At 42.6% G+C, this 13,174-nt stretch overlaps 1 protein-coding gene across 1 annotated transcript in view; it reads left to right on the top strand.

The window, feature by feature from the left end:
- DIS3L2 (DIS3 like 3'-5' exoribonuclease 2) overlaps positions 1 to 13,174 on the top strand; it is a 174,585-nt gene that overhangs the window by 28,991 nt on the left and 132,420 nt on the right. Inside the window, 1 exon segment of the mRNA XM_009698075.1 lies at positions 12,225 to 12,459. Coding sequence (XP_009696377.1) covers positions 12,225 to 12,459 — 235 coding nt within the window.

Here is a 13,174-nt window from a genome sequence, read left to right as displayed (position 1 = left end):
ACTGTGGGGTCATTCATGATTTTGCTTCTGTTTTGCTGTTCTAATGATATTCCCAAGTGTGATGCAACTGAATGATGTCTCAGGTCATCTTGAAATAGAAATTCAATAATTGCTTTGTTTAGTGATAAGCCTGTTAGCTTTCTGTGTAGAAGTAAGAATTTGTTTTCTCCGAATGACAAAGAAAGAAGTGGTGCTTTGTTTTTAGAACTGTGGGACATTTGTTTCTATCCTGTCTTAATTTCAACCTGCAGCTGTAAATAAACTAATGCTGCCCTTCAATTATGTGAGTACCTGCTGTGAAAGTCAGATCTGTGATTGGGAAACCCTGAACGTGGTCTGTGTGGTTAAGCCTTAGTCCTTGGGTGGGAAGAAGAGAGAAAGCCTCCCTTTGTTCATAGAAAGCTAACTGGTGTGTTAGTGTTTCTGATAAGCCCCCAAGAGTTAAGTAATGCTTTGAACCTAGGTGAAGTATTTGGAAACATTAATCCTCACAACTGCATGTAAAGCAAATATCATCCCTATTTTCTGAGTGGAGAAATAGCCCCCTCGCTTTCTTCTGGGACACTTGCCTCCCTCAGCTTCCTTATTGTGTTTTTCTTTGACATGTTCTTGCTTTGATACCCATGAAGCGGAGCAACCCAGGATACTTAATTTATGAAAACTGTTCAGGTATATTTGTTTGTGGCTTTGCTAGATATCCATGCAGCTGCTTTGCTATTTTCAGCCTTCTTTTCACACTTGGACTCTGCCTTGCTAGCTGTGTGAAATTTGGCTGTAACATCTTCAGGACAGAATATGCAGATCTGCCTAGCACAATGTCAGGTAGTGAAAACTAGGCAAGGTGGTTTGAATGACTTACCAAAAGTCATGGGCGATTGAGAGCAGGATTATTTTCCTTGAGCAGGATTAATTTCCTTAAGTGTTTCGTAAGAAACCTGTTGAGAGTCTAAGATAGATATGGAAGTCTGGGATTTCCTGACTGCAATAGTGATTTAATATGAAGGCAGTCCCACCTGCGCTTTCTAACTAGGCATTCAAGGACTCCTCTGTGCATTTGAATGAAATGGTCTCTAAGTCAGGAAGCCCAAATAAATGGATTTGTGACAGGTTTAGGTCACAGGTGGGGAACCTTCCCCGTTTGATACCCCAGCCTGGGTATGGGCAGGAATCTTTGAGGAAAGTGTGCTGCTGTCATCTCCCTCTTCTCCTCCACAGGCACTTGGTGCTGTATGTTGCAGTGAGATTCTGTCCAGGGTCAGAATTTGCTGATGTCAAATGTGAAGGAGTAAGTTTGGCTCACAGATTGTCATCTCTTCAGAAATGACTTTAAGGGACACAAAAAGCTCTCAACAGTAGAGGAAGCTGTTATCTTTTATCCACAGTGAATCATCTGATTTTCTTTTCTCCCATTTATCGTGCTTGCAGGGATTATCTCCTCCAGTTCCTTTCCTCTGCGGGTGGTCATCTTCAGCTGTGGCTGTCCCTGTTTTGCCACAGGTTCCCCTGAGCACAGAGCCTTTTCAGTGCCTGTCCCAGGGTGATGCGGAAGGTACTGAATTCATAGTGGTCTTGGTGTGCATGACTGGAACTGGCAACAGCACAGCATGCCAAAATAGAGTTAACCTGATGTTCAGTTGGTGTCTCAACCCATTTCCTAGAGGATGGAGCTGATTGTAGTGAGAAACCACTCCGGCAGATGGTACCCCTTCTGGCTCCTGTATGGAAAATGTAGTGTTAAAGTGGACTTCCAGTCTTCCGTTGCTAAAAGTCTATAAGTTTCCCGGGATGTGTCTCCAGCACCTGTTATGAAATCCCTTCACCTTCACACCAAAGCATGACTATCCGCAAAGGAAGCACTGGCTGGTTTTGTGTGGTTTACTTTAATAGTATCATGCTGGCATTGGGGGGGAGGCTGCTGTTCTTGGTTGGAGCCATATTTTAATACAGTTGAAATCTGATGTAGGAATTCATGTAGGTGCCAGTTTCCCTGGTGTAACAGGGTAGAGACTGTAGGAGAAGGATCTAATTTTGCTGAGCTCATTTGGTTGCATTGAGGCAGGCATAGTGGGATGCACTCAGCCCAGAGCAGCTGCATTTTGCCTTCCGTGTCCTCAAAGGAGCAGTTGATCACAATATTAAGTGCAAGAATATTCTTGCAGAAAATAAAACTAAATAAAGATAGGGCAGTCCAGCTGTTGACTGAATGCAGCCGTAAAGATGGGTGACTGGAAAGACTAGGGAGCTGAGAACTATATGAAGCACTCCTAGAGTGGGAGTCTCAGTGACGCCTCAGCAAAGACTTGTTTAGGTTCCTGATGCTCTTCTCCCACTGTGTGAATAAATAAGGAGACCTGGGCTGATGGAACACACCAGTCAAAGGAAGTTCCCACTGGGGCATATATACGCTGAAAACTTCCATAAATTGTTCTGTAATATGACAGTTTCCAATTTTGGGTTTTCATAATAAGAGGCTTATTGGCAACCCGTAATGCAAGTGAACTGTGGAAATTTCTATTGCTTTTCTTGGCCCCTGTGCACTTCCTGAACAGTGTGTGCTTTGTCCCAGGTGTACCATTCGGGGCTTTGAAAGTGTGTCAAAACATGCGCAGGGCTGAGACCCCTGGGAGCTGGCACTTGGAGCCTGATCAAAAGGAACAAAAAAAGAAAGTGAGGGGCATGGACCCCAACATGTTAACTCTTGGTTGATTTGTTTGTTTCCTGCCTTGAAGAGTTAAAGTGCTGATCACCAGTATGAGATTTTTTGGACACATGGGAAATAATTTTTACACAGTTCTGAGCAAAGCTTCAAACCTATATAGCCTTGGGAGGTATAAGTATGCAAATATCTTGGATAGCCCTTCCAGAACATTTTTATTAGTTTGCATTGTCAACCCACTTTCCTCTTACAGGCACGTGCGGGTGCAGGCTTGTTCGGTTTATGAAATGTTGAACAAGTCTTCAAAGGGTATCATTGTTTCCAGAAAATATGTTTTTCATACATACTTGTATTGTTGTTTTTTTTTTTTAAAAAAAAGGCAGTAATGGATAATACTTTGGGTTTGTATAAGCCAATGGTGTGGATTTGCTTGGCATTGCAGCTTTCAAACGATACACAGCACAAGTAGATTCTTCTCTGATTACATGCAAACACTGTGTAATAATTACATCTTTTAAAATATATATCGATTTATGGTATTGTCTTGAAGTTGCAAATAATCTCAAAACCTGTTTGGTCCTTTACATCAGATACAAACTAGATATCTTTCTGCAGTAGTTTGCTGAAAATGCAGTCATTTCAGAGAATCATACCTTTGAAGATGTAACCTTACGTTGCTCTCTTCCTCTAATCCACCCTTCTTGAGTGATTTATTCTAGGGACTGTGCATCATAGGTTTTGTCCTGGCACCCATTCCTGTAGTGTTGCAGTGCCTGTCCACATTACCAGAAAAAGATGGCTGGGAGACAGTTTTGAAAAAAAAAAAAAAAGTTAAACCAAAAAGAAAAGAACACACACGCAAAGAAAAGAAAACCAGTTCCAGTTAGTAAAGAGGGTTTTGCTGCCAGTGTGGATGGGGCATAATTTGATTTAAATGACTTTTGAAAAACAGTTCTTAAAATTGTTCCATGCATTTTCTTCCTGGCTACTGTTGAAAATATGGAGCCGAATATTTTCTGTGATGTTTCAAACCAATATGTTCTGGCAACCTCATAGCTGGGCCCTGTGCATTACACTCTTGTTTCCAGTTCGCTGTGGCCTGGAGTGCAACACACAGCTCATGAGATGCACCAAAGTGGGAGGTCTTGCGAGGAGCAGGCAATACAAAGACCCAAGGTACAAGGAACATTTCGCTGGGGTCCAGCAGGGAGGCTGCCAGTTTTAAGGGCCTCTTTTATGAAAAGAGTTTGCTTGTAGGAGATGGAGGAACTGTGTGTGCCTCATCGGGTTTTGTGAGCGTGTAGGAGAAAGTTGATTCCTGGGTGTTGTTAAAGGCTGGATGCTGAACTACAGCTTTTGCACCTCCACGGGGTCAAACTTTTCTTGCTAGAGAGATTTGCTGTACAGATGATGGGCTATAGGCAAGTATTCATCACTGCTTTAAGTGTGACAACATAATAGCTGCATAAAAGAATAGCGTGTGGGTTGGGAAGCTGTGGCTGGGACACAAGGTGTTTGCTGTACCACTTCTGCTCCAGGGACTCCTGTGTTTTGGGGAATGTGTGTGGGAAGGTCAGTGCAGTAGCAATAGTTATTCTGAAAGGTGAAGCTGTTTTTTTAGCACCAAATCAAATCCTGGGGGTGGCAGCAGGAGTGGAAAGTGTGGAACAAGTTTGTTGATCTGGCTATAATAATACACAGCTCTTTGTAATGCTGTTGGGAGCCCTTACCAGGTTGGCTTGTCTACAAAGGAGGTCGTACAGTATTCCCTGCAAGCAGGCATGGGGACACTCTCCTTCCCTGTGTCTCCTTGACACCGTAACCCTCAGCATGTCTAAATATCACAGAGCAGCTCTGAAGTGTGAACCCCGCAAGCCCAGAGAGGTATCTCTCAGAGGTATCATAGAATGGTTTGGTTGGAAGGGACCTTAAAGACCATCTAGATCCAACCCCCCTGCCATGGGCTGGGACGCCTTCCACCAGACCAGGTTGCTCAAAGCCCCATCCAACCTGGCCTTGAACACTTCCAGGGATGGGGCATCCACAGCTTCTCTGGGCAACCTGTGTGAGTGCTTCACCACCCTCACAGTGAAGAGTTTCCTAGTATCTAATCTAAATCTACCCTCTTTGGGTTTAAAGCCATTTCCCCTTGTCCTATCACTACATGCCCTTGTAAGAAGTTCCTCCCCAGCTTTCTTGTAGGTCTCTTTAGGTACTGGAAGGCTGCTCTAAGGTCTCCTTGGAGCCTTCTCTTCTCCAGACTGAACAACCCGAGCTCTCTCTGTCTGTCCTCACAGGAGAGGTGCTCCAGCCCTCTGATCATCTTTGTGGCCTCCTCTGGACTTGCTCCAACAGGTCCATGTCCTTCTTGTGCTGAGGGCCCCAGAGCTGAAGGCAGTACTGCAGGGGGGTCTCACCAGAGCGGAGAAGAGGGGGAGAATCCCCTCCCTCAACCTGCTGGTCACACTGCTTGGGATGCAGCCCAAGATACAGTTGGCTTGCTGGGCTGCCAGCGCGCATTGCTGGGTCATGTCCAGCTCTTCATCCACCAGTACTCCCGAGTCCTTCTCCTCAGGGCTGCTCTCAATCCGTTCTCTGCCCAACCTGTATTTATGCTTGAGATTGCCCTGACCCAGGTGCAGGACCTTGCACTTGTGTTCCCAAGTAATCCATGGGAAGGGTTGTACAGACCTACCAAGGGCCTATTATGAGCCTTTATGAGCTCTGTTTTCAAAGCAGCTTTGGGCGAGGGGTCCACTTTGAACTCAGATATTTGCTCTGCAGGCTGAAGAGTGTCTCTTTTTTGGATTTTTGGTGTGGTGTGATCCACACTACTGGCACCATGGCACGTGGGGTACTGGTGCTGAGCAGGAGCATACAGATGGAACTGTGTATTTTATCCTCTTCGGAGAACCAGATGAACCCAAGGGAACATGGTCCTGATCCTAGGACTGGGTATCCTACAGGCAGTGGTGCAAGAGCCAGACTTGGGAGAGATGGGTCTGGGGAGACCACAGAGAGGTGACAGGAAGGGGGTGAAGGCAGGAGTAGACTTGAGGAGAGACGGGGGCAGAGGCAACTGTCTCCTGCTTGGTGATAATGAAGTGTTGGTAAACATGTTTGGAAGCAGACTGTAGGTGTGGGACAAGGGCCAGGGCAACGTGAGTGGGGAGCTTTCAGAGGCAAATGATAGGTCAGAGGTCAGGTAGGGAGTGGAGATACATGATGAGGAGACAATTCCTGTTTTGACCTTAGGATTCAGAAAGGTCAGTCTTGAGAATTTTCTCTGTTGATGCTTTTCCACTCGTTGTTCTGGTTATTTGTGCAAAGTGGTAGGAGAAGGACTTGAGCTGGACTTGGAGGGGACACACTGTAACCTGTGATGTTTAGGTACAGCCTGAAGCACTGAGAGAAGATGAGTGAACAACTCAGGAATGAGGTTTGTTGGTGGAAGGAGGATGTAGTGAGAAAAGGTGGCTGCTTGGAGACATGGGTTTTTTTTCTGCAGTTAATTCTGTTACTTGTGCAGCTGCCTGACAAGCCTGGATGTAGGGCTGTCTGCTGTGTCTGCTCAGGCTGGACTAAACCTGGATGCTCAGTCTGATTATTTGAATTAACTCTGCAGTAAAAACTCACTTTACAGGTTAGTCTGAGCAGAGAGGATGCAGGATGCTGGTGAGAGCAGGGGAGGTGGCTTTGGAGCTTCAATAAATTTGATGGGCATATTACAAATCTGTCTCTATATTTTGTTTTGAAAACACAGGCATTAGGTTTCATTTGTTTCTCTCCCACCTCTCACCTACTGCAGAGGGAGCGAGTCAGAGAAGAGCTCTGAAAAGTTGCTGTTTCCAAGAAGCCTTTGCATACTCAGATCGTTTGCCTGTTTGAATCCACAGGCAGGATGGCGTTGTAGTGCCTGCTGTGACAAAACTGCCTGTGACATCTGGGAACAACAGAGCCCACTGGGGAGGAGCAAGTAGCCTTTTCCTAAACAAGAGGGAGAGATTTTAGTTTGGATGTTTGTGTGATTATTGCGTCCAATGTGATGCCTGGAATGTAAACTACAGTGTGCTGTTTAATATAAAATAGCTATCCTGTGGGCTGTTAGCAAGCATTTCCAGTGATTTAGAATTAAAAGATTGTAAAAAAAAAATATAAATCCAACCCCAAACCACAACAACAAAACAGTCTAAGCTTATTGTTATTTTAAAAGTAATGCCATAACTGCTCCTACTGAGACTGGTCACCTTTACTGAGTTGTCATTTTTGCCCGAGCTGTTTGGTGTATCTGGGATTATAAAGAGAAGGAAGGGGCATTGGGACAGGTGTTTTTTCTCTTATTGGAAGTGCCATCCTTTCTTTATCCAAGAAGGAGCTAGAGCGAGCCAGCCTTTGTTTGGTTGCTCTTTTCAGAAAAGCAAAGCTCTTCCTTGCAATATTTATGGTAGCTTGGCTCTAGCATGTATGTATGAGCTGTGACAGGATCCTCATGTTAGCCAGGCTCCGTTCCTATTCCCTTGTGAGTGAACATTAGGGAACTGGCTTTTAAGTGAAGCCTGTTTAATATGGCAAAAGCTGGGAGACTAATAGATGCAGGTGTTCACAGTATTGGTATGAAATGTGGTGTTTGTATTAGCGTTGTGGTAGCAACGGTCTTTTTAATGGTGAGATGGTAATTTGGTCCAAAGCCCCTGTTTTCAGCTGTCTTCCTTTTGAAATAACCACTTTTAACCTGTTTCTGTTTCTCAAACTTGTTGCTTAACTAAGGCTCAACTGCAGAGAAGACCAACAACTCTGACCTAACCTTTGTCTCGCTACCCAGTATTGTGCATAATAACTTGTCTATAGCTAAAGCAGAACTTGTGTTTGACCAAAGTACTTTTTGGAAGAAAGGCATCTTACCTTGGCTTGCAAACCTCAGAAGGTAGGCTTGGGCTGAAGACCTTATTTCCCATATAGCTGTTCCCATGTTTAATCCTCCTTGTTTAATGTGAGCTCTCTGCCTGCTTTGAGTTTGTCTTCAACTTCCACTTGCTGGTGAATCTACTGCACCTTTCTGTAGCAGTATGAGGAGCCTCTTTGTGCATTGTCTGTCTGCCCCAGTGAAGGTAGTTACCATTAATGGCTTGTCACTTCTAAAATCTTTTGGATAAATTAGGCATTTTGTGTTTGATTACTCATTATGAGGCATTTTGCTGGTTTTTGACTGACTTACGGAGAAGAGGTGTTGTGCTATATTGTCTCCATTCTTCCCCAGTATCCATATGAAAATACTCTTTTTAATACCAGCATTTTGAGTGAAATGAAGAATTTAGTTTGTATTGAATCTGTGTCCAAAACAGCTGTAGTGAAGATGATCCTACTTCCTTACCTGCAAGATGCTTTCAGTGAAGGAGGTCTCTGCACAAGCTTCTGTTGAAAAAAAGTGACCCTATGTGGAAAGTTTTTAACCCTGCAAGGTGCATACTTTCAACTGTGTCTAGTCCAGCTGTCATCTATGTCTCATCTTCAGCTCTATGAGGATTCATGGATTGCTTTTAGAGATCAGAGATGAGTAAGGAAGAAAAGCAAACCTATTAGTGTCAGGCTTAAACACTTTTGGGGCTTGGTGCATCTATTTCGAAAAAGTCTGGGGGGTAATAGCTCAAAGATGATTAAAAATCACTGGTCTGGTTCAGTAGTTTGAGGTTATAGACTAATGTATGACTTGTTAGCTATTGCCATTGAGGAGGCAGCAACAAAAAACACATACCTGGTCTGAGAGTAAACAGACCTGGGCTTTGTCCATGTATGGACGTGAGGCTTAGGTGGAAAGTCTGTGAAAAGCTTGGAACGAACAAGGCAGATATAAGATTGCTTCTGGCAGAGAAAACAGTTTCTCCTGCAGCTCAGGAGGTAACGCTCGTGCTTTCAGATGCACAGATTCCTGGTTCAGTTTTCTGTTGGAACAAATTCCTCCCGAGTAAGGACAATTGTTCATTTGATGGCTACTTCAAGACTGGGCTGGATGCAGCGAGCTAATCACTCTGCTGTCCAGATTGTACATATCCATGCCAGGATGTTCTTGCCCACTAGCTGTTTTTTATTATATTTATAGTTGAAATGGGATTTTCATTCAAAGATCTTGTGTTCAGTCAGCTATGACTTTACAAACCAATCACTGTGGGGCAGAAACTTGATGCTTGTTCAGTGATAGATGTTTGTTTAAAGTTGGAAGAAAACTTGTTCAACCACTATCTTAAGGATCAGACATTCAAATATGCAATTGACTTTCATAAAAATGCTTATTAAAACATTTTTTTTAATTATTAAAGAGCATATGAAAATAATACAACCATAAGGTTGACATTTGACTTCCCAGGTCAGGAAGTTAAGGTCCTTTAAGGCACTTTAACTACGCAGCCTGGGATGTTTGCATGGTAATAGGGTCATACATTTAATGCATATGTAGCAAGGGGGAATCCTCTCCTTCTGAGTCCATGCACAGTCAACTGCATTGGGAGAGAATGATGGTCTGTACTGCACATGTGACTACATGATAGACTCAGCCAATTGTGTATTTGATCTATTCTGCATCTCTAATAAGTACCGATATAGTCTAGCTGTATGCATTATGTCATGTACGAGCTTCAATAGCATAATAAGAAATAGGAGAGTGCAATATCATCAGTTTCTTGTTTCCGAGATGCTGCATGTAAGAAATGCTTATTCTGTCATGGTCAAATTTGCTGCTGCTCATATACAAAAGGATTCTGCTCTTTGGAATCTGTGTGATGAGCTCATGTTGGCCAGCAACTCTGATCATCTTAAATGGAGTAATTGTATCCATTGAGCTCCTGATTTTGTAAAGTCTTGTGCAGCTTTCCAGTCTTGTGATGTACAGCTTCCCTAAATTTTTGGTGTGATGTAAGAAATCTTGGGTGAAATTCCCTGCTCTGTTATGTATGAGGTCAGCCTGAACGATCTATCTTGGCCTTAAAAAGAAAACAAATCTTATCACCCATGCTTGCCAGCATCTGGACATTTTGCTGCTCTACACTGCATGGAGGTTGTGATTTTGTGGACTCTGGAAAACTTTACTTAAAAATCCATTTGCAAATCCATAAGGAAATGTGTGACTGAGGGCTTAGGTAGTCACAGCTGGCTAGTGACAGTAGTGTGTATCCTCTAGCTTGGGGGAAGCACGGTAATTTTAGCATATAGCATTTAAAAAGACATCAGTATCTGCTATCTTCTTTAAAGCAACATAAACTCTTCAAGCATAAGCTTTTCAGTGCTGCATCTTTAGAGAAGCACTTTCTATCATTCAGATATATTTAATGTTGTTTGCTGCATTAGGTGTAGAAAACTTTGTAATTTAGCACCCAAAAGACATCTCATACTCTTCAGAGAACTACTTGGAGAGAAAGAAATTCAGGCAAAGCCTGAAGGGGTTGAAGAAAATGAACTCCTGCTGCAGTTGCACACTTGCACACATCTGGTGCAATTGAAATTTAAGAGCTGAATACATCCACATCTGACCATGTTAGGGTCCAAGCATTACTGTTGACACTGGTTTTCTTTTTGGATAGGCACACTGGCAGAGTCACTAGCGTGTGGAGCCTTGTCAGCTCTCTAATCTAATAGACTGTTCTTGCCCAGACCATTGTGTGTCAGTATTTTATGTACCAAATGTGTCCAGGTTTAATAATCAGCCATTTTCCCACCTTCTGCCAAACTTTTTCCCTTTTTGTCACAATTTAATGTTTGAGTCAAAATCTGCTATGGTAACAAATTACATACATATTTTAAAATGAATTTAAAGATGGAAAGCAGAGTCACAAAAGGTAACAAGAGTTCAAAGTAATGTCATCTGAGGTTTTTTTTTTAAAGACTTGAATTCAACCTCACTTTAAAACTGATTTTATTTCTGTTATGTATTGTTTAAAGATTACAAACAAATAGGTACTGCTTGGAAGTATGACTGTAGCTCTGTATATGTAAAATGGTGAGTGTCTGCCCTGTACAGGTATGATTTGATCTATTTGCTTTTTAGTTACTCAACAATAATCGTGGAGATTTTTGGATCGTATTTTTCATACTTGGAATGGTTGTCTTCGGCTAGGACCTGTTGAGGCTATTTATGCTTATTTCTAGTGACTATATCTATCATATAAAGTATGTTGCCAGAAAGTTTTTTGGTTTTGATTTTCTTTTTTGGGTTTTTTTGGTGGTTTTTTTTTTTTTTTTTTTTTTTTTCCCCCAAATTGCATTTTTTAAAGGGTCCTTCACTTGCCTTGCTGGTGGCATGAGTTGCTGCTGTCATGTACTGGGTTAGCTATGCTGAGGACTGGGGACCTTGGAGGAGTATCTCCAGGGAGTTCCCTGCTTGGTGAACACCAGCACCAGCTGGAGAGGAACTCAGTTGCGAGGAGGGCATTGGAATGGGGTCACTCAGTTTCTCTGTGATTATAATGTTTAGTAGGTTATTTCGTGCTGATTTGAATCTCACACTGAAGTACCACAGCTTGAGTGAAACTTGAACACTTTTGAAACTAAAACCTGAATCTAGGTTTCAGCACCAGGTAGGTGCTTGCAACTCGCTGTTGGTTGCATGAAGAATGCTAGTAAAGGCATCTATGTCCGAGGGATCAACTATTTTGATCTTTATATCCTGAGATGAAACAGTTTCTGCCTCTGTCACATGCAATGAGGGATGCCATCCAGGTCTGGCGTCTACTTTACTGGGATGTGGGTGCTTCATGATTTTGTCTGACGTGATTATACATATCGTTTCTCCTCTCCCTGTCCCATTGCAGCACTGAAGTGGGGACAAATCTGTAATGATGGTCAGAGTTACTTACCTGAATTATCGGTTAGTTAATGGTTAAGTAATTTGTACTTTAATTGATTTCATTCCTCTTGGTTATTTAGTTAGGAGATTTGTATAAGTAACAGCAATAATTGAGTGCCTTTAACAAAAATACCAGAGACTAAAATAAATTTAAAGCTTGGTGCCTTACTAAGCTGCCATAGTCCGGTTCCTCTGCAGGTCACAGGGCACCGTGTTCTCTAGTCTGTACTTTTTCAGTCTGTTCCTAATTGTGTGTTCAGGAGCTCTCCCAGAGATGTGCTTTGACATGATCCCAGCATTCACTGGAACTGCTTGAGTTTTGGGACTTCCCAGGATGATTAGTGTATCTTGGTGAACAATGGTCTAAGCAACTCCTTAAATTGTAGTGTATCCTCCTCCCTCTCTGTGCTTACTCCCAACTTCTGGAGAGCCGATTAGAGGCTTGGCAGGAACTGTATGGTTACGCTCTAGATACGCTTTGGATAGATTATTGTCACAGTTGAGGTATTGCAAAAGCCATACCGTTCCCGTCTTTATCCTAGTGAGGTACCTCTTTCAGTTGTGCAATATCTGTGGCTAATTACATGGCAATTACAGTGTGCCACCAGCCACCCACAATTCATTGTCACCTCCTTGGGGATGCAGATGAAAAAGGAAAGATAATGTTTTCTTTCTTCAGTCCAGTGATTTAGCTTGCCTCTTTTTTTTTTTTTTTTTAATCCCCTGCTCCTTCAGGTAATAAAGCCAGATGGTAGTGACAAAGAAACAGAAGTCACGCATGAATCAGATGTCCCTGAGGATATGTTGGGGAGTTGCATTCCTCAAGAGACAGCGAAAGGCGATGCTGGAAGTCCGGATGTCATTATAGAAGCTCAGTTTGATGATAATGATGCAGAGCATGGACAAGGCCACTTGCAGGATGTGTTGACTGATGACATTAAGAAACTTTCCCTGGATACTGGTGAAAAGGGTGAGTAGATCAGATTGCTGATTTTAAACTTTATTTGAGCAAACCGTTGAAGTATTACTTTGTTGCCTTGCTTTGCTGCAAGATATAAAATACAGGCATAAAAGCTTAATGCCTTATCACTTCTATCCTTTTCTGCTAAACTGCCTTCATAGTTTTGAATGGATATTAAGGACTGGGTTTTATGTAGTTTTGATTGATGCAAAGTAAATCTGTGAAACAGAAGTCACACCTTTAGATTTGCAATTCTCAGTGCTGTCTGGGGACTGCTGGTTGCTGTTTAACTCAAGATGCTGCTGTAGCAGTTTCCTTCTTCGCAGCTTGGCTGGCCAATCTATGCATCTCAGTTTGAGGATAAGAATATATTTCCTTGGGGGCAGTTAGGTTTGCTGCTGTTTTCAAACAGTTGAGTTATGAGGAACTTAAAGATTTGGTCCATTTAAAAAGAAAATTGCACTAAAACCTAAAGCCAATTATGCGATCTGTTTTGAAGGCAAACCTATTTTATTCTCAATCTGAATTCCATCCAAACCATCAAGTGTTGCTTAGGGCGAAATAAAATAGGCTCCCTTGTCCCAAACTGTGCTTATGCTGCTCTTTGCATGTCCATTCTAGTACTAAATCCCTTCCTGAAGAGTCGTGTGTTTAAAAGATTCTGACAATTGGCACATTTAACATGTGCCTTCAGCTGCTAGTGAAAATTTGCCAAGACAGATAT

This window comes from Cariama cristata, unplaced genomic scaffold, assembly GCF_000690535.1.
Source record: "Cariama cristata isolate BGI_N322 unplaced genomic scaffold, ASM69053v1 scaffold20213, whole genome shotgun sequence".
NCBI classification, from domain to species: Eukaryota; Metazoa; Chordata; class Aves; order Cariamiformes; family Cariamidae; genus Cariama; species Cariama cristata.
The sequence above is the reverse complement of the archived record's forward strand: the minus strand, read 5'-3'. Positions and strand labels throughout refer to the sequence as shown.